A 27,860-nucleotide genomic window follows, 5' to 3' on the forward strand; every position below is an offset into this window, starting at 1 on the left:
GTTTAAATTGGAATCTATGTGGCTGTAGAGGCTGCGGGAGCACTGGTCACCCAGTGTTTCTGAAGGGACCCTCTTTGGCTTCTCCTTCTCCTATCATTAGGGATGCCAGGTATTGTTCATGTCAACCTTTGGTTTGCTTTACACAAGATGAAGTATATCATGTAATATTACATTTAATGTATTAATATATGACAAAAAAATGAACCTTGGATACAGAGGTTGGTGAGGTGGTAGGCAAGGATGATGGGAACCCTTTCCTTGTTACATGTAAGCAGGAAATGGTGGAAATGCAGGTGAGGGCTGAATTAATGGCAGCAGAGGGTAAGTCATGTTTTCTGAAGAACAATTTTGATGATTGGGAATGGAAAGCCAGGTATGTTTAATCCTGGTTAAAGGCCATAATTTCTTCTGCAATACAGATGGATTTGCACTTATTTTGCTTTATCATGGAGAAAAAGCACAAAATTCAACTAGGCATGAATTCATGAGTTCCTAACTGGCATTCCTCACAAAGGAGAATGAAGGATGAAACATCAAGAACTAATTGTGGGGTCATCTTGCTCACATTACTGTACAGGTAGATCCCAAGTTACAATGGGGTTTCCGTTCTGGGAATTGCAAGACAAAATTGTCATAAGTTGAAACGATACTGACGTCCTTGTTCTTGACGCTCTGTGAAATGCCTGACAACATCTGACATTGTGTCACACAAATATGAATTGATGTTTATTAACCATAAATGTATGGAAAATGTCTTGAGAATAGCATAATGTATTTTAACGCTGGTTTACAATTGGCTTACCCCTTTTTCCTCTCCCTCACAGATTTGCTCTGGATTTAATACCACACTCCTTCCAGGACCCCGACATCCCCGCAGTTTGGCCACGCCCAGCTCTAGATGTTCACTGTGTCATATTCAAAAGAGCTTTGGGGACATTCAGGAACCATCCAACAAAATGATTGGAGATAGATTCTGAAAGGGGAAAGAGGTGTCAGAAATAGTCCAAGCAAATCCACTTGGATGATTTCTGACATTTCTCCCTCCTTTCTAACCATCTTAACTTTGAAATATCACAAGTTGGAAAATTTCAAGTTGGGAACTGAATTTTTGAATGCAATATTTGTCCTTGCATTAATTTTACCAACATAATTGAAGATGGACATCATTTATCTCATAGTTCTTTAATCAAGCATTGATAAAATTGTTACGTTAAACTTACTGTAATTGAAGTCAATAGCCTCTTTGGAGTAATGGCCTGATAAAGAAACAAAACCCTTTAGTTACAGAATAAAGGAATATTATGATTAAAATTACTCTTCTGGTATATGCATGCAACCAGAACATCACCATAGGTGTGAAAAACATTGTGAAAACTTCTGTTAGTTTAAAGTTAGTTTAACATTTTTTGCTTTTGCAGACTTCAGGGGAAATAAGAACCTTCTCCAAGCGAAGAACATTCCGCAATTAATTAGGTAAAATATCAAACCTGTACATATCAACCTATCCATTGCCCCAACAGAAAATGTGTGGGCAATGTATTCATATGATTAAATCTGCTAATTTAAACATTTAGCCAGCCAGGAATCCAGGTCAGTTGGAGGGTTGAAAATCTTAACTACAAAATACTCTTTCTTTTTTTTTTAAATTCCAGTTCTAAACTAATAAAATTTTGCTGAAGATAGATTTTATTATCACAAATTTTTTTAATTTTTTTTAAATTTTATTATTTTTTTTAATTGTTACCAGCTCTATTCTCTTTGTTTAGAAAATTATTACAATTTAGCAGATTGGTCAAATCTCCTTCTTTCTTAATTCCAGCAACAATTAATTCTAACAAAATAATTTTAAAAATCCAACTAATAATTCAATTTAAATAAAATCAACTAAAAAAATTAACAATGTTTCATTGATATTGGCAGGTTTGTGACTTGACTCTGGTTTGCATGTTGACTAATAATAGCACTACAAAATGCACAATCCCAATGAGTTAACATTATTTTTACTATTACTGTGGAAGGATTTGTCTGGTAAGACAGAAGGCTGATTACAAGAGGAATAAATTAATTCAGGATATGTATAGTGATTATTATTCAAGCTAGAATTAATAAATCTAGTACAGATATGGTCTGAGATTTTCAACAATAGACTTCTTTTCACACCATTCCCATTGTTTAATTGTTTGAATAATTATGGCATAACAATCCTGAATTCTGCTTGCAACTGACTTGTGAATTTTGTTCTCAGCTAGATGTCTCAACAGATTCATCCCTCCTTCACTGTTCCAAATCACAAACTTTTCCCATTTCTGAGTTTGTACTTAGCTGTATCTAACCCCTAACTTCAATCTCCTCTCCATACAATCTCCACAAATAACAAAAATAATGCATTAATCACAGAAAGTAACCTGTAATTCTAAATCTTAATCAGTACCTGACCACAATAATTGTTTTTTAGCATTTCAAAACATCTTCCATGCCTATTGTGAAAAGTGAAAATGTAATTTTTTTGTTTGGGTCCCAATACCAGCTGCACCTATGATACCAAAGCCATTCACTATCTCTAGTCAATATTTTCCAGCTACTGGTGTTTTCAGCCTCCCCAACAATAATAGAATTCAATATACAAGTCTCCTGCACCTTTACAGAACATTAAGTCTTACAATATTTGACCAACACACATGGAACAATTGCAAGGCAGTCTTATCCCACCGAAAAGCAGAAGAACATTAGAACATGGTCTCCCATCTTCTATCTGGAAAATGAGAGCATAATCATTGCGGTACTGAGCATGACTACAGTTAAAAAAAAAAAGGCTTTAAAGCCAAATTTAAGGAAAATGGAAATGTAAAGCTGTGAAGTACAGAAATCAAAAGTGTGTGGCCAGAGCAGTTCAAAGACTTATTTACCACCGTGGATACATAAGTCTCAAAGAAATGGAGGTTCCGAAGTTTTAAAAAGCCATAGGCTGAATGATGAAAGAATATTGGCAGTGGTATTGAAACCAAGACTATTTTAAACCTTACTGGCACTGCAAAAATACTCTTCCACTGGCAACATGTGACATGATTAAAACTCTCAGATATGCAACTGAACAGTGTTAAGGAGCATCATTTGGTATGGTAGTAATTTATAGAATATTAGTTGATAATGGTAATCTAGAAACCAAAAATTGTGGTGATTGACCAACATTATAGAATCTCTGCCCAAATCTTGCCTTTCTCACACAGCTGAACCAAACAAGGCCTTCTGTATCTTCACTGGCATATATTGCATTGGATGGTAATCAAGATCTTCCCTTACTATGCATCTATCCCAGGCTACCAAGGATTGCTTGTTGTATCCTATAGAACCACCAATTGATTAGACAAAGTTAAAAACCAAACATATTGTGAGCCAAACAACACTACTACCACCACACTGACTAAAAGAGTAAGCAGCTTTGTAGAGCTTGGCCATTCAGGTTTAGCCTCCTGTTTAATTTCCAAGTAGGGCAAAGTAGGGCACTTTCTGATGCATTTGAAAGATGTGCATGTTATGCAACAATCTCTTCAGAGAGGTGATGTACGAATTCCACCTCATTTCTTTCATGTGATTTGAATAACTAAAACAAATCTGAAATCTATTCAGAGGAAGACCTGCAGAAATGAATGATTTCAAGTTGGAGTTTTATTATTGAATTAAGCAGAGGTGAATTTTGTTATATTCAAAATGTGAATCATACCAAAGAGCAAATCAGTTTTCGAAAGTAATGAAATACTCCCAGATGAAGTGCAGACATTTTGCATAGAAACTATAAAAGAAAATATATTTAGCTAGCTTGCTGTTCTTAGAATTTTAAAAGTATATAATTCAGATTTTCAGACCTTACAAGTTTCCAAAACACTTCAATTGTTTAAATGGAACAGACTAAGAAAAATTCCCAATAGACTAAATAAAACCATGAATTAAAAAATGCAGATCTAACTTTGCTAAAAGAAAAAAAATGCAAATCTAACTTTGCTACAAGAAAATATGAAATATGCTACTAAAACATCCTAGAACAAAATTATGATGCCATTTCTCCTCTAAAGAAAAAATCAGCAGGTATCTTAGTGTTAATTTTAATTGTTTAATTGTTTCTTTTTAATATGTGTTGAAATAAAACAGTTGCACAAAAGGTTCAGTACTTACAGAAGTGTTACAGGAGAGATTAATTTCATGTAATAGTAAAAAGCAAAGACATTCAAATATTCTATTCTTAACTCATTCGAATTATTTTGCATTTTGGCATATCCCATGTCGTGATTTGAAATCAAATTTTTCATTAAATTTCATTGGGTAATTTTACATACATCCATCTGATAACTCTGCAGTATAAATAATGAAATGAATTACAAGGCATGGAAACAATTTCAGGCAAATTTCCTCTTTACCTTTGATTTATTAGGTTTCTTCTTCTTGTCTGCAATGCTACTCTCCCGGTGCAATGCCTAGAAATATATTACAGTCAGATAACAAGTGCTGAAAGGATAGCATCGCCTTCTAATATTATTTTAAACAGGTGATATGCAGAATTCACCAACTGTTAACCAAAAATTTGAGATTTTGTACAAGATTTGCTCTCACAGAATATAATTAGGGATGGAAAAAGGTAAATTAGTCCACTTTTCTTGACTCACGAGCAGATGGCATGGTTTTAGGTTATGAAAAATCTTGATGGGGCAATTTTCTTGTATAATTGGGGAGCTCGTGCTGTAGACTTACCAGACTATAAACTTCAACTTCAATTTCAAAATCATTTGCGACATCTTGCCTAAAATTTAAAACAAAACGTAAAGCGCATACTCAGCCTTTCAAAATATTAAAAATTAGCTTTTGCAAACAAAGATACAACTTGTAGTAAAGCCAAAACATATTTTACAGTTCGTCTTGGCACAGTGCCAAAGTTGAATAGGGAGCTTGAGCTTCTGACTTGAAGTAAAAAGTTAAGAGCTCATTTATTTGCTTGCTATTCAGACCTCCATTTGTATAAACTAGCCATCAATAGAATTAAAGACTTCATAACAACCAAAATACAGAATAAAAGTAGTTTTACTATAGCTTGGAAATTAACCAGTTAAAAATTATGCAAGCTACCAATAAAAATTACACTACTAGACAGAAAAAAGCCCAACTTTGAACAGGTCACAGATCACTTTATTTAGGGTTGTATACTCCCTAAAATCATTTTAGCTAACAATTTAAATGCAAATATGTGGCTAATCTAATCTAAACTAGTCTGAGTTGATTTTGAAAGGCAACTTGAAACTAGGCTTTTGCACATTTTTAGTTACATTTGTTACTTACAGCATAAACTTTGTGGGGAAACTAATAGCATCACCACCAAGTGCATTTTGGATAGAGGCCAATGGTGTGGCCACTATATTTAAACCTCCTGCTTTAATTAGCATAAAAAAGTAATAGTTGGCAACATCTGAAAGAGATCAAGAAGCCATACGTTAACTAAAATGTGCTTTCTGATACAAACCCCCTAATTGAAACAATATATTAGCAATGAATAGCTGGTCATTTCAAAATAAATACATTTTTTGAAGAAAAAAAAGATAAATAGCTACATACAGAGCAGGTATGTTAAGACTGCAAATACTAATTTCATCTTGTACTCATTAACTGCTATAATTTAAATGCAAAGCAAAACCACATAATGGTTTCACTGAATGATATCTGCATGTTAATTATAATAAATTAATTGTGTATAATATTCTGTTGTATTTCAGCCAAAACAAATTAGACCAAGTGGAACCTCCAGGTAAAATACCATCCATTTTGCAGTTATGTTTTAAACTCAAGAGACAATTGCTCAGAAATTGGCCTGAGCGGTTAAAAAAAAATGCAGAAGAATTGCACAGCACACCAACAACAATTTTAGCCTCAGGCCTACAACTCCAAAAAATCTGTAACTGTGAAGGAAATCTCAGCACAAAGAAAGGGCAGTGGGAAAGAGGACCTGTGTTTATGGGCTCAGTTGTGACAGTAAGCATATTTGCATGAGTGCATATACAGGGACTTGCTGGCTCACCAGGGAGGAGTTGGCATCAGTGATGCAAGTAAGGTGCAACTAGACAAAGGCAGGTATAAAAAAAACTCGTACCTGATTGAGTTCCTGTTCCATTACAGAGACTGATGCTCAAAAAGAGCGCTGCCGAATGATGTCATTTGGGCATTTGTGGTGAAATTTGAAAGAGTGACCTACAACTGGAATTGATGTCTGAAGTGGTGCAATTCAACCCAAAGATTACAACAAATAGAACAGCACTGTGTCCAAATTTCTAGACTTTAACCAAACCGATTGCAAACCATGACAAAGCGTTGATAAATGCAGCAGAGAAGACCAAGTAGTAATTATCTAGTAATATTTTTTTTTTTGGTCTGGCTCAGTTTCAATGAGGGATTTGTTAATGAAGAGTAAATGACAAGTTACAAGTTAATATTAAAAATCAGTCTACCTGTTTTCTCAGCAGTGGAACAGATGAAGTCTGCCTTTAAAGGCAGGCGGATTTCTGAAAGTGCAATACAGCCTCTAGATGGAGCCATATCACCAGCTGATTTTGTAGTATGGCCACCTTTCTTGTGACCAAGTCCTCCTTCACCCTTTAACTTGTTCAGCTCACCAAGAATTGCTAGTCTCTTTTCAGCTAAGACAAATGAAGCAAGAAAAGCAAGTTATAGAAACCACCTGCTTACACCATATTTTAACCATGCACATCAATTTTTGCACCATGAATCGTCTATTTTGTTCAACATCTATCTGAAAAACACATCAAATTCAAAACTAACTAGCATCCAAGCTTAATGTAGTGCATCTTAAAATAATTGTTCCCATTTCAGTGCTACAGAGGATAATTGATCAGGATCATGCAAATACAGACCACCCCTACATTCCTAGAAAACCATTCATACAGTGATTTTCCATAATAACATTACAAGTTGAGATGCATCCCTGTGGGATGCTTTGCTATCAACTGTAATTATGAATACTGCAGCTGCTGGTTCACAGTGGAGGGCCACTTAAAAAATTTGCAATCTTAAGCGGCACAGCTGTGATTACAGATGTTCTCGTCTTCCATCCTTCAGTTTGAACAGAAATCTACACTTTCAAATGCATATCAAATGTAGGCAAGATAGTTTAATGATATAACTCAATAACAGAGGTTGTTTAAGTTTGCAACTTAGTGGCTATATTCAGGAGTTTGAGAAGATTTGGTACGTCACCAAAGACACTTCTAAATTTCAACAGACGTATGTTGAGAGCTTTCTGACTGGTTGCGTCAATGCCTGGTGTGCAGGTGCCAATGCACAGGACAGGAAAAGGCTACAGAGAGTTATGAACTAAGCCAGTGCAATCAGTTTTTACTCCATTGAGGACATCTTCAAGAGGTGGTGTCTCGGGGAAGTGTGGGGAAGGTGGAAATTATTTAGTATTATTATGTAATGTTATAGCAAGTTCATTTGAAATGTATGAAGATACTAATAAAAAATTTTCAAAAGAAGAGGGTTTCAAGAAAGCAGCCTCTATTATCAAGGATCCTCACCACACAGGCCGTGGCCTCTTCTATTACTATCAACAAGAAAGAGGTACATGAGCCTGGACACATACCCAACATTATATAAACATCATCTTCCCCTCCACCATCAGATCTCTGAACGAACAATGATCCACACAAACTACCTCACCTTTTCTCCTCTTTTGCAGTAATGTGTATTTTTTTTTTAATCAGTGTATTTACAGAAATGTAACCTCGCATTTTTTTTGCACAAGTAACGCACAATAATACTGCCATAAAAGAGCAAATTTGGAGATGTTCCTGACCAATTCTGATTCTACTGGCCCTTCAACAATTGTTCATGTGTTTTTTGAAAACAGAATTTAATGTTACTTAAATGCCCAATACATTTATAAATGACTAGCGGTAAATTTAGGCAATGAGGCATTTTCAAATTTTCCCAATGACACCATTGACATAGCACAACTGTTTACTTTCATCCCAGCCCGACCACCCCCGTCTGGTGTTCACGCTGACTCCTTCACCAGTTCCCATACCACCCTCAGCCTCTGCAAGGCTAGGATTCTTCCACTGCTGGATCCCACAGGTTCATCATTTCACCCCCCCCTACCACCCACTGCCATTCCTTAACCCCCATCTCTCCTGGCTCACCCATCTACTCTTTTGAGCTCCCCCTTTCTTCCGATCCTCTGGCCTTTAAATCCTCTTATTCCTTCCCCTCTAACTATCCTCTAACCTCCGGTGCCTGCCATCTCCCCTCCATCTGACCTCTCCAGTCCTCAAACCCCACTCCCAACCCCCAGGCTTCCCAGCCCCCAATTCCCCCTCCCCCGCCCCCCCAACATTCCCCTCTCTTATGCCCTCCCATAACCATTAACGGCTTCATGTCTGTGGACCTGAGCTTGTTCCTCCCCCCGCCATTTTATTCAGGCACATGCCTACATAGTTATCATACCTTGATAAAGGGTTCAGGGCTGAAACACCAGTTACATACCTTTACTATCTAAATGACACTGCATTGGGTTTTACAATGCAATGTGTTTACGCATTAGCTTGTTTGAATGCACTTTAGCCTTTTCAGACTCCATGATGTGCACACTGCACATAATAATTGCATATTCAGAAATGATAGTCTAACTATGGTGTTTCTTACTGGCAATTAGAAGCAATCTCTCAGCTTCTGCCTCTTGCTGAGATCCTTTCCCATGATCTTCATCTGTGCAGCAATTTAAAGCCTGGCTTGCCTGGTGAATAACACTTTGCTGGATATTTATTTCATTGTTTAGATTCTAAGAATGATAAAATGAAACAAATTAACATAAGAGAGAAAGACAGAATTAAATGGAGGGATTTTACTGTCCTCACTGACAGAAAATCTGTTGCCTCAAAAATATAATCCAAATTGCACCATGTAAATTAAAGTTGTTAAAGATCTGCTTGAACAACACCTCACCTTCCAACTGGGCATCCTCAACTGGATAGCATTAATATTAGCTGCTTTCAGATGGCCAGAATACCCAAATGTAAAGCCACTTAAAATACCCAAATGTGACTGCCAGGAGGCCACCTGAAAGCGGAAAACCTGTCCCCGAGGAGCACTTACTCAACCCACCTCAGGGAGGAATATTCTCCGCTTGTGAGCGCTCCCCCTAGGCACCTGAAAGCAGCAAGGCAAAGCAGCTAGCAGTTTTCAGGTGCCTAGCAGGGGGCAGGCTGATGACAGTCACCCAGTGTCTCAATTCCCTGCTGCCTGACAGCCCCCTCCCCGGCGCGGGACTTCGGGCCCCTGATGTCCCACGCCGGCCGCTCCAGCCCCATAGTCCCGCTCCGGGGGGCTGTCAGGCAGCTGACCCTGCCCCAACTCAGGTGCTGGGGTTTGATCTGTGGCACCTCTCCCTGCTGCAGACCTTTCAGGTGGCAGAACACTGCCTTCAGCACTGCCACCTGAACGTCCCTTCGCAGACACCCGCAGCCGGCTCCAGAGCCGCATTCTCCCAGCGATTCCACCTGAAAGCGGCTAGTGACTCTTCTGGTCCCCCGGCTCTGTCTCTCTCCCTTTTCCTTGTCTCTTATCACACAGACAATCAATTCTCACCTCTCCTCATATCCAATTAACACCTTTTGTTGGTCTGGTCTCCTCCCCCAGCCTGTTCTATCTCTAAACTGAGATTTCCTGTTTTTTTTGTGGTCATTCTTGTTCCTTGAAGAGCAGCTCAGGCCCAAAATGTCAGTAATGCATCTTTGTCTCCTGTGGGCACTGGAAGACCAACAGCATTTCTCCAGCAATCACATTATCTGCAGACGTTGATGTATCACTCTGACAAATACAAGTCCACTTCATTTTTTCCCACCACTGAATTTTAATAATCTTCCTTCAAAATTTGTAACCTTAAAAACATGCAGGTTGATGTAGTGTCCACCACGGCTTAGTTTTTGTAATTAAAACATTACCTTAATCTTTTGTTTAATGCTTGCTGAACTTGGAACTGCATTATTTTTTTCTTCAAGTCTTTGAGAAACATCCTCTTTACGAACAATGACTTGCTTCACTGAAGGACGTTCAGTATTTTTAATTCTTTGTGACCTATAGGCATCAATGCTAACAAAAAAACAAATCCATTTTTTGTTGTGATTATAATTTTAATTAAAACTCCAAGTATGTTTAACAATCAACAGGAATCAACAATATAGCATGTTCAATGTCAGAGCCCTGAAAAAAAATAGCTTGGAAAATGAAGTTCAAGAATAATTAGCTAGTTCTGCAAAGCAAAAAAAAATTCAGATCTTAAAATGAAAATATTCAGTGGGATCATTAACCTGAAATATTAACTTGTTCTCTCACTTCAGAGACACTGCTTGATCTGCTAAGTGTTTCCATTATTAACTGTTTTTAATCCCTTATATTTCTGTATAATGTCTCCATACTTTAGAGTTGGGATATCTTCATCCCCAGAGTAAAAAATGTTTGTTTTCAATCAAATGCACTCTCACAGCAATAATTTGAAATTGTTTTATGGGCCTACAATATATTCTTCTTTTTGAAAATTTTATTTATTGATCATAATAAATCATACAATAAAAATGAGTAAATACATAACATTTTCCCCATATAACCCTCAACCCTAACCCACCCACCACTCCCAACCCCCCTCTAAACTATCCCAAAAGAAAGAAGAGAATAGAAGAAAAGATCAAATAACATAACAACCTTCAATTATTGCCACGGTTTGGGTCAGCACCATCAATTGGTGGGAAAAAAAGACTATTACAAATTCAACCTCATATATTTCATATACAGGCTCCAGGTTTTAACAAAAAAGGGATCATTATTACTTAAAATTATATGTTATCTTTTCCAATGGAATACAAGATCTCATTTCCAAATGCCATCATTGAATACTCAAATCAGTCTCATTTTTCCAAGTAATTGCCAAACATTTTCTAGCCATAGCTAAGGCCAATCTCAAAAAAGCAATTTGAAATTTATCTAATTTTAATTCCAAACTTAATTTCTTAATGTAACCCAGTAAAAATACCATAGGATCAAGTGAAATTTTAAATTTAAATATAGCTTTGAAAAGTTCCTTAATTCTATTCCAAAAAGGTTTCACCGTCTCACATGACTAAGTAGAATATAAAAAAAGAACCAACTTGTTTATGGCACCTAAAACATAAATCAGAAGAAATAAACTTATATTTCCTTAACCGTACAATATATTCCACTGGGCTATTGGTAATCTCCAAGCCATTTTTATAATCAACACCTGATGAAGCAATACATCTAGACTATGATGATGTACAAATCTTGGTCCTTAGATGATTGACGTGTTTTGAGTTGTTTTTTTGGGATGGGATACCCATCCCAAAGAGAAATATCTCCATGTTCTTCCATATCAAATCTCCCAGGAGAAAGTTTTATTTAAAACAAAAAAAATTTTCCCCCTCCCTCACCATCAACCCCAAACAGTGAAACAAAGGTTTAGCTCAGCATTCCTTCCTTGTCAAATCAATCTCAGACTCAGCCAGGAACCCTGTTCTTTACCAGATCTCTTACCAGATTCAGCTGTCCAAGTGTGTCCAAAATCCTAGACAGAATTTGGATTTCAACCATTGGGCAGAAGATTGAAGGTGAACATAACCCATCTGGGAATTTTTTTTTTGTACAGAAATAAAGTAGTAGTAATTGTGATCCAGCCCAATCTTTTTCCTGTGCCTCCCAAATTTCTGACTGGGGAAATGTAAACAAGTTCATTGCCTGGAATGAGTTTATGGATATAACAAGTAGTTTCTGGTGCTGTTCATCCATTTTTTTTTAAAATTGGTGGATAGAACAAAATAGATTGAAGAATCTTCTGCAAATTAAATTCCAGATTTTACTAAAGTTCCTGAGATTTTATCTCAAAGGAGCAAGATTAACAGAGAAAGCAAGGTAAACCAAAATATAACTGCATGCATTATCAATACAACATGCTCAAAAGAACATCAATAAATAAGATGTTCCCTATTTAATCAGGTTGCATCCTAACTTACAATAATAAAATCTTTCTTATACCTGTATAGCAATTTGTGATCATCAGATGAAGATCCAACATTGTCAGCCGACTCTGCTCTGGTTGTGGATTCTAACTGGCATTTGCCTTCCTTCATGAGGCCTGAATGTTTACCATACGCCTGTAGAGCAAAACAATTAATTTCATGTTATGCTCGTGACAATAATTTCTGATTCTGATTGAAGAATATGTGGAATTAAACTTTAGTATATTAAAACATAAAAATGACTCCCCCAGATTAATTTTTTTAAAATTTGACATGCAGCACAGTAATTGCGCCTTTCGCCCCATGGGCCCACGCTGCCCAACTGACCTACAACTGCTGCATGTTTTTTTTAACCAAAGGGCAGGAGGAAACTGGAGCACCCGGAGGAAACTCATCCAGACACGGAGAGAACATACAGACACCTTACAGCCCAGCGTGTGATTCAAACCCCAGTTGCTGGTGCTGTAACAGTGTTGCGCTGACCATGAAACTAACCGTATTGCCTCCCCCATCACCCTGCAACACTAACTCTTTTAATTAGTCATTCAATTTAAATTTCAAAATTACATTCTTGAAGATATACTGAACACAAATGCAATAGCTGAACTCACGTGAATTACTATATTTAATTTCAATACCAAATTGTTCATTTTACTTATGACAGAGCACAAAACAGTCAGACTAACTGTAGGGAATTAAATGGATCTTTAACAGAGAAATGTTGTGTCTACCAAGAGACTTTTAATAAATAATTCACTTTACACTTGGAAAAGCTGAACAATATTTCTCGTTACTACAAATATAGTCAATAAGGAAGAAAGAAAGTTTCAAACAAGATTGTATATAAAATGAAGCTTGAGGGGAAGAAAATTAAAGAAAAACATTAAACAGAAAAGCAGAGGAGTGGCACAGTTAGTGTAGTGGTTAACATATTATTACAGTGCCAGCGACACAGGTTTGAATCCGGTGCTGTCTGTAAAGAGTTTGAACATTCTCCCCGTTTGTGTGGATTTCCTCTGAGTGCTCTAGTTTCACCCCCACATTCCAAAGCAGTACGGGGTTAGTAGGTTAATTGGTCACGTGACTGTATTTGGGTGGCATGGGCTTGTGGACAAGGTCTGTAACCATAATGCATCTCTAAATTAAATGTTTTTTTTTTAAATTAAGAGCAAAAAGAAGCAGTTTAAAACAAAAGGAGGAAGGTTGGAGAATAGAATTTTTTTTCTATTAAGCGCAATTAAATTTAATACAAGGAAACCATAGAAAATTAACACATGGCTTCATGAAGAGTATTGGAGAACATTGGATCCCAAAGGGATACAAGAAACAAGGGAAGTCACAGGGGTATGCAAGATATTTCATTATTCAGATTAACCCGTAGTATAAGTGTCTTTTTGTATTTATATGAGTAATATCCAATGCCCCAGATTATTAGAATTTTACTTCATTATAATAGTCTCCTTACTTTATGCAAGAATGTCAATGCATCAGATGCAGTTCAAGAGGTTCAATGATGGGAAACTTTATGAGGAAGTGTTGGACGGGCTTGGCTTTTATCTGCTGGAGTTTAAAAGAGTTGAGAAGAGTTTCAGGCAATTTGATAGAGTTTTCTCACAGAGAGCAGTCGTCTTTAAATGTCCAGTAATCTTTAAAAATTAGATACTTGTTCAGCAAGGGGGAGATAAACGAGTTGTGTGCAAAGCAATGTGTGCTGACGTTACAAAACGATCAATCATGAACAATAACATCAGCTATATATCTTTACCTCCAATGGACATTGCATAACCTGTTGAGTTCCTCCAGCACTTTTGTGTTTTTATTACAATAAATGAGAGCCGGCTTCAGGGGGGCATGTGGCCACATTCCTGTTACAGCAAACACTAATCATACGTGAATTGTGTTTAATATAAAAAGAGATCTTCCCTGATCCTTGAACTGCCTTTTACACCCTAACTGTTTAAAAAATACATCAGGTATTTGATTTAATCATGTGAAGACATCTAGTCTACATCTACTCTTTCAAATGGCTTCAATATTTTGGAACCAAACCAACAATCGTGGATGTTGCAAACTCTGTTAGTGAGGAATGGAAATGTCAAATGTGTTCATTTCATGCTCCTCTCCCTCAGATGGGTCTAGGGTACACTAACTGGTATGGGAGAGATTGGAGTAGGGAAAAAGGTGGAACTTGAGCAGTACCAAGTGTTCCCATGATTTACACTGCATGAAGACCTTGCTTCAGCATTAACAATTATTACCAAGGAAAACAACAAACGTGCAGAATATTCCATGAAACTAAATCCCACCTGCTGATTTGTGACCGCATCAACAGTTTCTGCCAATGGTGTGAGGAGTGACATTGAAGATACATTTAGCTCATCATTTTTCTCCTCGATACCACTCTCACTTTCTTTGCTGAACATCTTTTTCTCATTGATCTCATTATCTTCTTCCTCTTCTTCCAAAACATCAAACAGCTCATTAATGATCTCCGAGCTGTTAATCTCATCAACACTCATCTCAATCTCGTTTACCATTTCAACTTTATCTGCCAGAGAAACATTAATATAGATATTAATAGTCAACAATTAAAGCACCTTTTGGTTTAAAAATACTTTGGATGCATTCACAATGAAAACAGTTTAACTCTTTAAGAATTCAACATTATCTAAAATACGAAATCTGTCAAAATTTGCAGTGACTTAGTAGATAATTTATTCCTTACATCAACTTGTACAAGTACAATTGGATGAAGTAGCGTCCTCCATCCTCGGTGCAACACATTGCAAGCAGACAAAAACAATACATATGCACAGTTCACAGACAATCATTGAAATAAATAAGATCATTTGATAAATAGTTAAGTCTCAAAGGGTTTGTATGAGCATTTCATTTAGTCTTTCAGCAGGTCTCATTACCCACAGGAAGCAGCTGTTCATCAGCCTGGTGGTTCTGGCTCTGATACCCCGTATCTCTTTTAGTAGAAGCTGAAAGATGCTGTGTGCAAGGTAGTAGGGGTCCTCCGTGTTTTTGCAGACCTCTTTAAACAATGGTTCTGATAAATCCCATTGACGGGGGCGGGGGAAAGGGAGACCCCAAGGATCCATCCTGATGATCTAATGGTCTTGTGGATGACCTCCAATCTGACATTCAACTACAACCATACCTAGGTGTAATGCAGATGGAGCTGCTATACAAAGTTTACAGATCGGTGACTGGTAGCCTTGCCCCCCTCCCCCCACCACAACTCCCGCTCAGTGCCTTCCTGACAAGTGAGGAGATGTTCTGTGCCCAGGATAGTCACTTCCTAAGTGGACTCTGAGGAACTTGATGTTCTCTACTCTTTCCACTATTGAGGTATTAATGTGGAGTGGAGGATGGTCATTCCTCGTCCTCCTGCAGTCCACAATCATCTCCTTCATCTTGTCCACATTGAAACTCAGGTTGTTACCCTTGCATCATTTCACAAGATTTTTCACCTCTTCTCTGTAGTGAGACTCATCATTGTTGCCGATGAGGCCGACTACTGATGTGGCATCTGCAAACTTGTTATCTCTGTTGGAGCTGGATGTGGTGATGCAGTTATGGGGTCAGTAGCGTCAACAGCAGGCTGACCCCACAGTCCTGAGGTGTATCAATGTTCAGCATGACGGCGCTTGACATTCTGCCGCCAACCCGGACCGAATGTGGTCTTTCCGTGAGGATGTCCAGAATCCAGTTACAGAGTGGGCTGTTGAGTCCCAGCGATGACAGCTTCTCCACCGGCCTCTGTTGAAAATCTGACGCCTTGATCAACATTGATGGGTCATTTAGCACGGTGGGTATATTAATATAACACCAGCCAGACTGCCATGGATCTGGAGTCAAAGGAGAGACTTGCTAAGGATAACAAGTTTCATTTGCACTAGAGTGGCAATGATCCAGATGGGTTTTTTTAAAAATAATCTATCAGTTTTACAATCATCTTGAAAGTGAATTTTCACTCCAGATAGCTTAATTAATAATAGCTCAATTAATTAATTAATAGCTCAACTCCCTAACTGCCAGAGTATGATATGAAATCACATTTCCAGATCACTAGTTTAGGGTAATATCATAACCACTCAAACATAATAATGATCAACTATATCTTTAATTTGAAAACACAAGACTACAATGGTACTACCTGGTCAGAAACCTTTACAGATGGCCTAGATCAACTTTTTTTTTTAAAGCTATGACGCCCTTAGGTCTCTGCTCAAAATTTATGGCCCCTCCCTTCACTGTGAAACAGTCACGTTTAGTTGGTTTCTCCCGTACTTATCCCTTACCGACTACATTCAAAACTTTAAAAATTAGGATTCAGTCAGTGGCCTCCCCCCACTTAAATGTGTAGCCCCTGGCTCCCATTGAGAATGACAGGCCTTGATCAATATCTGCAAATACTTTTGTGACATCTGTGTTTTCAGTAGTCACACCCTCACTGGGCTGAAGGTTTTGGTTCAATTTTCACTCCTGGGCCTCAAATCTAAAATCCAACCTAACACTCCAATGCAGCATTGAGGGAAAATTACAGAGTTGGTCATATTTATCAGCTGAAATATTAAACCAAGGCTGTAACTATCTACTTGTGTAGATATTTCGTGATGTTGAAAAGCAAGAGGGTTCAGTGTCCTGACACAGTCCTCACTAAATTAATTGGTCATTGCCTCATTATAGTTTGCACGTGGCTCACTTCCTGATGCCAAAGCATCCCCATTATTTATGATAAAGCATTTGTACAAGTACAACTTTAAATGCATTCAGGAAGCTTACTGCCTTCTAGAGCACCATCTACTTGACAGGTACCACATCATTCCCAGGGTATCAAGACTCTTGTGCATTTTATCTACAAAATGTACCACAGCATTTTGCCTTGGTTAGTCTAACAGCACTTCCACCCCATGAGATCTACCACGTAGGACAAGGACAGCACACATAGGAGAACAGCACCACCTTCAAGTAGCCCTTCCAACTGAGAAATACATCGCCATTCCTTCATTACTGCTGGATCTACATTCTGTAAACCCCTCAAGAAAAACACTGTGGGTCTACTTTTAACAAAAGGTCCTAACAAATTGTGGAAGTATCTTACCCATTCAGTTATGAATGATTAAAGGATCTTGGCTCATGTCTGAAAATCTAGACTTTATGATTTCTAGAAAATTTAGTTGAAAATGGTAGATAAATTGTACTAATATCTCACAAGTACTAGTACAATTAAGCTTTCCCAGAATTAACAGTGAACCTAGTATACAAAGAGAACTGATTTCTTACCTGGACTTCTCCCGCCATTCTCATTTTTCCCTTCATCTTCAGTAACATTCAGATGCTCAGAAATAATGGACATCTTTTTAAAAGGACTTAATTTGGCAGGATTACTCGGTATCTCCCTCACATTTTGCTCTTTGGAAGTAGCTACAAGAATTAAAGAAATCCAGTAATGCCCAAATAATGATTTTTTAAAAATCACAAACAATTTTAAACATCTTAAAACCCAGGTTTATTTTACAATTATTTAAAAGTGTATCAAAATAATTTTCCGCAATCCACGTATTTTTCATAAGACTCTCCATAATAAAATAAGGTCAAGGAAAATTCTATCATAAATCAGTTCTTAAAGACTCAGATAGGCAATAGATATAATTAAAACAATTCTTATAATCTGCCTAGGAGCAAAATTAAATGTGTTCTTAAAAAGGATTTTTCCTCAGAACAGGAATAATTAATTCTTTCAAAGATCCAGTAGTGTTGACAAATGGCCACCTTTTGATTTTTTTCCCTAGTTAATGATGCTCAGATATCTCCATTTTATTCATTAGACAAGACCATGGAAAGAAACACCAACTCCTTGCTTGACACTCCATGAACACTGGAAACTAGATATGGATGCTTTTTGAATGAATTAACAGACTGCAGTCTTATTCTTTGATACAGTATCAAGGTCATTCCATTTTTATGCACATTAAGTAATATCAACAGATAAAGAAACTGCCATTTCACATTTATTTTAAAATGTCTAACAAATATCCTTAATGTTGTTAATTGAGAAGAATCCTCTTGGAAAAAAAAATCCCATACAATGTACCAATACTTTCTCAGTCCAAATTTTCAGAGCAATGAATAGGAAATGCCCTACGCATATTAGCAAGTAACAAGATTATGAAAATATCATACTACACAATCTCATCTTCACAGAATGAAGGTGCCTACAAATGAATATAATTTTATGATAAAGCATTCATAATTAATTAATCTAGCATTTGCACCATACTCATGAGTGATCATGAGCAACATCTCTCAATACTCTAACATGGTTTGTGAAACTTGCATTAGGAATGAGAAGTTTAATTCCAAAGTCAACAGAATAGGTCAGTGGTTCTCATCCTTTTTCTTTCCAATCACATACCACTTTAAGTAATCCCTATACACCCACCAGCCAGTGCACTACAAAAATGGCTCTCAGAGCCAAACAAAAGTGCGCAGTGAGCAATCAAAGGAGAAAGAGGACACCGACGGGAGGGGGCTCAGCAGAGGAGAGGGCTGTCACAGAGCGAACAGCTGAGGGACGCCCGACACCAGGGCGCTCAGCTGGAGGACGAGGAAGACGGCAGAAGAAGGAGCGATGAAACAGACGAGTAAGAGAGATGGAGGGATGACCAACAAGAAGATCAACGTCAGAAAGCACAACAGACGAGCAGCCCAGGAGGGGAGGCCCAGCAAGAAGAGGCCCGACAAAGAGATACAAGAAGCTCATCAGGAAAAACAGAAGAGACACAGACATAAAGAAGAGAAGACACAAACACAGACACAGCAGAATAAGAAGAAGACCAAGATCTTCACAGAGAAATAGAAGGTAAAACTGATGGACAAAGAGAAATAAAAAGTAAAACTGATGAACAGAATATAGATAAAGTCATTTTTGAAGAACAAATGAGATCACTAAAAGAATGGTTATCATTCGAGTTTAATGCAACCAAAAGGAAAATGAAAAGAACAGAAGATAAAGTGCAAAGGTTAGAACTGGTAATGACAGAAATAGGAAAAAGAGGAGAGAATGTGGAAGAGCAGAAAACGGCTGTAGAAATAGAAGTAAATGACTTAAGAGAAAAATTGGAAGAAAGTGACAACAAAAATTAAAGAGACACAAGAGTTGTTATCTCAGAAAATTGATATGTTGGAAAATTATAGTTGGTGAAACAATATAAAAATAGTGGGCCTGAAGGAGGGTGAAGAAGGCATAGACATGAAGGAATTTATAAAAGGATGGATCCCAAAGGTCCTGGGAACGACTGAAATGCAGGAAGAAATGGAAATAAAAAGGGGACACAGAGCATTAGCTCCGAAACCACAGGCACATCAAAAAACAAAATCCATCTTAGTAAAATTTTTGAGATACACGACAAGAGAAAATATACTGGAGCGGGCAAGGAATAAAGTTAGAGAAGATAATAAACCATTGGAATACAAGGGTCAAAAAATATTTTTTTTTTACCCAGACACAAGTTTTGAACTCTTAAAGAGGAGTAAGGAATTTAATACAGCGAAATCAATTTTATGGGAAAAAAGTTACAAATTCATATTAAGACATCCAGCTGTGCTTAAAATATTTATGCCCGGAGAGCAAAACAGACTGTTCTCAGATCCAGAGAAAGCACAAGAATTTGCAGAACGTTTGCAGGACAGGAGAAGAGATGAAACAAGAATGAAAAACGGCGATAAAGTATATATAAAGATGTAAAAACAATGTATATGTAAAGAACTAAAGAGGGAAAAGAGAAGGGAAGGAAGGGAGTAAGGGGGAAAAAAGAGAAAGAGCTTCGTTATATGTGTTTAAAAAAAAAATTTTCTGGAGAGGGCTGGGTAGAGGGGGAATAACCGTCACTGCAAAATCAGTTGATGCTGCGAACAAGATTACAACCCAAATGAAAAGGGGAGTTGTGGTTGCCTGGCAAGGGATATGGGGCAACTCAGAGAGGGGGGAACTTTTGGGGTTAAGGTATTAGTGGATGTGGGAACTGCGGGGGTACTTTATGTCTTAAATGTGTTGTCGTACATTAAGTGTAATAAGAAAAAACTAAGAGATGAAAATGGGGAAAAAGGGGATGGAGGTGGCGAAGAGGTGGAAAAGAGGTGCATGCAAGATATAAGATGGACATGTTGAACTATATGACTATAAACATTAATGGAATACATAACCAAATTAAAAGGAAGAGGCTACTAAATTTATCGTAGAAGGAAAAAATAGATTATAGCATTTGTGCAGGAAACGCATCTAACTGAAGCGGAACATAACAAATTAAGGAGAGACTGGGTAGGACATGTAGTGGCAGCATCCTATAATTCAAAAGCCAGAGGTGTAGCTATATTAATAAATAAAAATATACCAATCAAAATAGAGGAGGAAATAATAGATCCAGCAGGGAGGTATGCAATGATAAAGTGTCAGATATACTCAGAATTTTGGAATTTGCTCAATATATATGCGCCTAACGAGGAGGATCAAAAGTTTATGCAGGATATTTTTTTGAAGATTGCAGACACTCAAGGAAATATATTGATAGGAGGGGATTTTAACCTTAATTTGGACCCAATGTTGGATAAAACTGGACAAAAAACGAGTAAGAAGAATAAAGTAGCCAAATTTATGGTTAAATTAATGCAGGAAATGAAACTTATGGATATATGGAGGAAGCAACGCCCAAGAGAGAAGAAATTTTCATATTATTTGAGTAGGCACAAAACTTACTCAAGGATTGATATGTTTTTGTTGTCAGCCCATATTCAAGGGAGAGTTAGGAAAACTGAGTATAAAGCTAAACTACTATCAGATCATTCACCCCTATTATTAGCAATAGAACTGGAGGACATCCTACCAAGAACATATAGATGGAGGTTAAACTCCATGCTACTTAAAAGGCAGAAATTTGGAAAGTTTATTGAACGCCAAATTAAAACACATTTTCAAATAAACACGGAATCAGTGAAAGACAAATTTATATTCTGGGACGCAATGAAAGCCTTAATTAAGAGGGCAGATAATAAGTTATGTGACTAAGATGAAAAAGGATTACAATTGGGAAATAGAGCAGTTGGAAAGGGAGATAGTAAGTACAGAAAAGGAATTAGTAAAAAGGGATGATATAACGAAAAGGAGAGTATTGGCAGACAAAAAATTAAATACGAAACATTATAAATGTACAAGGTGGAGAAGAACAAAATGAAAACAAAGCAAAGGTAATATGAATTGGGAGAAAAAAAAACCACATAAAATATGAGCCTGGCAATTTAAAACAGAATAAGCTAAAAGAATAATACTGGCATCAAGGAAAAAGGACAAAGAAATTACATATAATCCAACAGTGCTTAATGAAAATTTTAAGGAATTTTATGAACAATTGTATCAAACTGAGAACGAGGGGAATGATAATAAAATAGAGGAATTTTTAGCTAAAATTGAACTGCCGAAATTGCAAGAAGAGGAACAAACTAATAAAACCATTTGAAAAAGAGGAAGTACAGGATATATTAAAAAAGTTGCCAAACAATAAAACACCAGGAGAGGATGGATTTCCAATAGAATTTTATAAAACATTTTTGAAGAGTTATTAATGAACCAGATAGAAGAAACACAAAACTTGCCAAATTAATGTAAAACAGCAATAATTACAGTAATACCAAAGATGGGGAAGGATCCATTAACACCAGCATCATATAGACCAATATCTCTACTTAACTCAGTCTATAAGATAATAGCGAAATTATTAGCAAACAGATTGGTCAAATGTGTACCTAAAATAGTAAAACAAGATCAAACTAGATTTATTAAGAAAAGACGAACAGCGGACAATGTCTGCAAACTTATTAATCTAATCCACGCAGTTCAAGGAAATAAGAAACCAATAGTGGCTGTTGCTCTGGACACAGAAAAGCCTTTGACAGGGTAGAGTTGAATTACTTATTTAAAGTATTACAGAAGTTCACTCTACCAGAAAAATATATAAATTGGATTAAAGCATTGTATAATGGACCGTTGGCAAAGGTAACACTAAATAAATATGTATCAAGTCACTTTACATTAAGTAGGTCAACTAGACAGGGATGTCCACTATCCCCCTCATTGCTCGCCTTAGCAATAGAACCTTTGGCAGAACTGATAAGAATAGAAAATAAAATATAAAAGGGATAAAAATAATGGAGAAGGAGTATAAAATCAGCTTATTTATAGATGACATCATAGTATACCTAATAGAACCAGAGGTATCAGTAAAAAAATTACATAAGAAATTGAAGGAATATGGAGAAATATCGGGGTACAAGATCAACGCAAATAAAAGTGAAGTGATGCCAATGAGTAATGCAGACTATACAGAAATTTAAAAAGAATCACCATTTAAATGGCAAGCACAAGCAATCCGATACCTAGGGATCAGGTTAGATAATAACTTAAGCCACTTGTACAAACTAAATTATCAGCTAATAAAGAAATTGCAGGAAGACTTAGAACATTGGAAAGAATTACCGCCAACGATGATAGGGAGGGTAAACTGCATTAAAATGAATGTGTTCCCAAGGATACAATACTTATTTCAAACGTTACCAATTCTTTTAACAGAAAAATTCTTTAAGGAACTGAAGAGAATAATAAGGAAATTCTTGTGGAAAGGGAGGAATCCAAGGGTAGCGTTAGATAAATTAGCAGAGAGGTATAATCAAGGTGGTTTGCAGTTACCAATTTTTAGAAATTACTATAGAGCCACACAATTAAGGTATTTATCAGATTTTTACCAGACAAGGGAAAATCCAGACTGGACTAAAATAGAGCTAGATAAAATAGGGGAAAAGGTACCGGTACATATACTTTATAAGTGGGATGAAAAGCTGGTGCAATATTAAAAATTCACCAGTACTGCATCATTTACTTAACACATGGAAGAAGATCCACTTAGAAAGGAAAAAACAAATCATCAAATACCAAAATTACTATTGACGCAAAATCCGCTAACCCTTTTACAATAGATGATCTTTCCTTTAGAGAAAGGGAGAGAAAAGGAATCAAAAGAATAGAAAATTGTTTATTGGGAAATAATCTATTAACATTTGAACAGTTGAAGTACAAATATGGACTAACTCATGGTACAATGTTTGCATATCATCAATTGAAAGCTTATTTAAAGGATAAACTGGGAAACAGCTTGAGATTACCTGAAGGAAGCAGCTTTGAATACATGATTACAGACACAATAATTAAAAGATTTATAACCAACATGTACATTAAGCTGCAAGATAAGGAAAATGAAATAAACTATAAACCTATGCAGAAGTGAGAAAAGGATCTAAACATAAAGATAAAAAATGAAGTATGGGAAAAGTTATGTTCTGGAACTATGAAGAATACAATAAACACGTTATGCATGATACAATATAATTGGTTACACAGGGTATATATATCAAGGTCCAAAAATTTTTTTAAAAATGGGATTCAACATTATCGGATAGATGTTTTCGCTGTAAGAAGGAACTGGGAAAACATTACATGCAACTTGGGCATGTACGAAAGTAAATACGTTTTGGGAAGAATTAAATCAGATACTAAATAAAATTACAAAAAAAAAGATATTTTTAAGTAACATAAGAAGTAGAGAATTAGGCCTCAAATTGGTTAACTACCCCTCTATGCATGAGAAGATTGAGGGAGATTTGATGAGGTGGAGGGACCTGCCCAGCACTTTAATGGGAAGGGTCAACTGTATAAAGATGAAGGTGATGCCAGGTCTTCAATACCTCTCCCAATCCTTGCCAAATCCACTCCCACAATCCTTCTTTAAAAAAAAACACAATGACAACATAAGACAATTTTTTTGGAATGGGAAAGTACCCAGAATAGCCCTAAAGAAACTGACATGGAACTACAACCTGGGAGGGCCAAGGTTACCTGATTTTAAGAAATACTATCTAGCAGCCTAGTCGAGGTCATTGCATCCCTCTTTGAAGAGGAGGAACCATCCACCTGGGTGCAAATGGGATTGTACACAGTGGGGGAAGAGGATGGTGAAGGATTTCATATACAAATGGGACCCCAAATCAATAGCAAAACAAAAAAGGACAATCCTGTATCGAAACATCTGATTAAAATTTGGTACAAAATTAACAAAAGCATGGGGAAAAAAGTGGAAATATCACCTAACTCACCACTGATTCATAATGAATTGATGCCCATGAATAAGGGCAATAAAATCTTGGAGTTTTGACACTGACAGGTAAATCAGATATATCAAGAACTGCTATGAGGGGAGACAACTTGTGTCCTTCGAGAAGCTAAGGGACAAATACAATTTGTCTTATTGACCTTTTCACTGTTTCCTCTAATTAAGATCATCCTTGAGGGACAGGAATGACGCTATCTGCGCCTAGTGAGGTTGAGAGGTTGCCTTGCCTAAATTTATATCAAGAATGTTCTCTGTACTCCAAGCTGAAAGCCCAAAACAAGAGCTATACAGATCAAAAGAAAGATGGAAGTCGGACCTGGGCATCACAGTTGATGAAAGATGCTGGTCAGACTGGTGCAAGCCCAGCATCACAACAATCATCAGCTCCAGATATAGATTAGTTCAGTACAATTTTTTTTTGCACCAGCTCTATCTCATCACAAAAAATCCACAAACCAAAACCAGAGGTGCCAGAAACATGCTTCAGATGTGGAGTGGAGCAAGGAACATTTCTCCATGCAACCTGGTCCTGCATAAAGGTAGCCCCATTCTGGCAAGATTTGGCCAAAACACTAACCAAAATAATGAAGGTAGCCTTCCCGCCAGACCCAACGTTATATATATTAGGGAACCTTATGAATATAGGCTACAAATTAACCAAATTCCAAATCCAATTCACATTTATATCTCTGGCCACAGCAAAAAAAAATGCATAGCGATGACCTGGAAGTCCGACTCGCCTCTTCTCATCAGTAAATGGGCTACTGAGATGCATAGCTGTATTCCCATGGAAAATAAAAATCACCTATAACCTTAGGAACTGACACAGCACCTTCACTGGAATATGGCAGCCATATTAGAATACACGGGAACACAACTATAGCCGCTCCCTGACAAAAAGATTTACAGAGAATTACTAAGAGATTATTTTAAAAGGTGCCTACACAAGGGGGGTGACCTCACAGTCTCCATGGACACATGTTGGAAGTGCTAATGCCACATCCAACCTCTCAATTCTTCTTCTTTCTTTTCCGCTTTTCTTAACTCTTCTTCTTATGTCATGTCTATCTTTCCTTTCCTTTTCTTTTTGGGGTGGGGGGGGGAGTGTGGAATGAGCTTCCAGCTGAAGTGATAAATGTGGGCTCAATTTTAACATTTAATAAGAATTTGGACAGGTACATGGATGAGAGAGGTATGGAGGGTATGGGTTGGGTCAGGTCAGTGGGACTAGGAAAAAAGTTTGGCACAGACTAGAGAAGCTGAAGTGACCTGTTTCTGTGCTGTAATTGTTCTATGGTTCTAAATTAATGTGATGGAAGGCAAATTTCAGTGGGTCCGGGTATGTGTTAATTCTGGCCATGACCTACCTCTCAAAACATTACTTCACAGACAACGCAAATGCTACTGGGTGTTAATTATTGAGTCAGCTCATTCTGCTCTTCTTGGCCAGTGGGATGATTGATGGCCTTTGGAACCTGAGTGGAGGAATGAAAGATTGAAAATGTCCACAAACACTCCAGCTCGTTGGTTGGCACAAATTTTCAATACCATTTTTCAATACCATTTTCAAGTATGCCATCAGGGCCTGACACCCAGCGAAGGTTCATCCTCTTAAATGATGTTCTGACATTGGTCTCAGAGACAAATATCATGGGGTCGTCAGCCTCTGCAGGGATTCTTATAGGCACCGTTGAGTTCTCCTTCCCAAACCAGACATAAAAGGAGTTCTGCTCATTGGATAATGAAGCATCACAACCATTATGGCATTCGGCCTTGCCTTGTAGGATGTAATGGCCTGCAATCCTGGCCATAACTGGCGAGTACCTGACTGTCTCTAGCTTCCTTGGAATTACCCGTTTGTTGCTGAGATTGCCTTCCGCAGGTCATACCTGTACTTCATGCAGAGATCTGGATCACTGGAATTAAACAATACAGTACTACAGACACAAATAGGAGCTTTAACTACCAAGATAAAACATTAAAAACTCTCAAGGAAAGATTCTGAGCTTTTGCAAGATAAATATTGAGAATATAGTTTAAGTAATGAGATTTTGAGAAAAACATTCAGGCACTAGATAGTTAATGACAGAAATTCAAGTTACAAGTGTTGAACGAGCTCTGGATGTTTACACCAGGAAAGAGAAGATTGTGGCGACACACATAATTATAGCGGCGAACCGGCCCTGCTTGTCATGCACGGTCAGCGGGGCAGCTCAGGCAAAAACGGCAGTGCGGGATATCTCTTCTAGGTACAAAATTTTACTGTGCTTTATTTGTACTGTCTACTGTTCAGCTAGCAAAACAACCTTTATCACTGCATCTTGGTATAAACAACAATAAACTTAAATTTAACTTCAGCAAAACCATTGGGTAAGCACAAGAATATAACTGGGATTTATTTCCCTTAGTATCAAGCATCACCACTGGCCATTTGTCAGAATAAATGAACCCAAAGTATTAAAAATCTAATTTATTTTGAATAATAATTTGTACCTGCATACTCTGTGCTAGATTCTTTCACATATGAAGGCCCATGCTCCCCTGTGAATGCAGACTTCAGTGACAACTTTGTGTTTGGTTCTGATGTTGATTTATGTGAATGCTGCAGAGTATTCATCTGGCTTTGGTGAACTTCTGTTATCCTCTGCTCAGAGGATCCAAGGAGAGGTTCACCAGAATCCTATTGCAAAATTTAAGGTAGGGATGATTAACTCCTTTGTACATTCTCATTAACAAATAATGAGAAATAGATTACAATCTTACAGCAACTGAAAGGTGCATGATAACTTCTCACAACTAAGATCAGCCATGCAAAAATAAAACATACTGATGGGGGGGTGGGGGAAGATCCTTGGATCACATCCCACACATGCAACAACAGATGCTTCATAATCACAATAACAGAATACATCACAGGGCTTGGGGAATGAGGTGTGCTACATTTCAATTACAAAATTGTACAAATTATACAGAAAATGTCACTCAGAAAGGGAGTTAAATACTAATGTTCAATATGTGGCTGTTTTATTTTCACACAACAAAAGATTTTTGAATCTCTATCAGATGATGTCTGCCTCACAGAGACCTGAAGTAATGAACAAAAGTCAGATCAACAATGACCTTGTCAAATATTAAACATTTTATTCAGAATATTAAACCTGCAACTTATGATATTTTTTAATTGAGGGGCTCAGACTGGAGATCAATTATGATGATGACCAATTTAGAAGTTATTACATCTAGTAGCCCAAACTCTGTGGCTTGTATACCAACTTGCAGCAAGTCTGTTCAACATTGGCAATATCAAGCAATTCCTGGATTTTTTTAAAATCTCAATTTAATTTTGAAAATTACACTGCCCTCATCTACATTGCTTGCTGCTATATTTTGCATTCTGTTACTTTTGTCTTGGTTTATCAGTTTGACAGCCAGTTTTTTTTGTCCTAAATTCTGAATTATTTCCTCAAAATACTCCATCACTCTGTCTTTAAGATATTCCTTCAAAGTTGCTTTTTATCATCTGAGTATTACTCCATAATTCAGCATCAAAAAT

General features: G+C 37.1%; 1 protein-coding gene across 1 annotated transcript in view; it reads right to left on the reverse strand.

The window, feature by feature from the left end:
- anln (anillin, actin binding protein) overlaps positions 1–27,860 on the reverse strand; it is a 113,404-nt gene that overhangs the window by 21,740 nt on the left and 63,804 nt on the right. Inside the window, exons 8-18 of the mRNA XM_069907500.1 lie at positions 26,801–26,987; positions 17,376–17,516; positions 14,387–14,628; positions 12,097–12,215; positions 9,996–10,143; positions 8,698–8,833; positions 6,486–6,674; positions 5,326–5,452; positions 4,744–4,792; positions 4,413–4,469; positions 1,221–1,256 (exon numbers count right to left, since the gene is read on the reverse strand). Of these exons, the coding sequence (XP_069763601.1) occupies positions 1,221–1,256; positions 4,413–4,469; positions 4,744–4,792; positions 5,326–5,452; positions 6,486–6,674; positions 8,698–8,833; positions 9,996–10,143; positions 12,097–12,215; positions 14,387–14,628; positions 17,376–17,516; positions 26,801–26,987 (1,431 nt within the window). The remainder of the gene's footprint in view (positions 1–1,220; positions 1,257–4,412; positions 4,470–4,743; positions 4,793–5,325; positions 5,453–6,485; positions 6,675–8,697; positions 8,834–9,995; positions 10,144–12,096; positions 12,216–14,386; positions 14,629–17,375; positions 17,517–26,800; positions 26,988–27,860) is intronic.

This window comes from Narcine bancroftii, chromosome 1, assembly GCF_036971445.1.
Source record: "Narcine bancroftii isolate sNarBan1 chromosome 1, sNarBan1.hap1, whole genome shotgun sequence".
NCBI lineage: Eukaryota > Metazoa > Chordata > Chondrichthyes > Torpediniformes > Narcinidae > Narcine > Narcine bancroftii.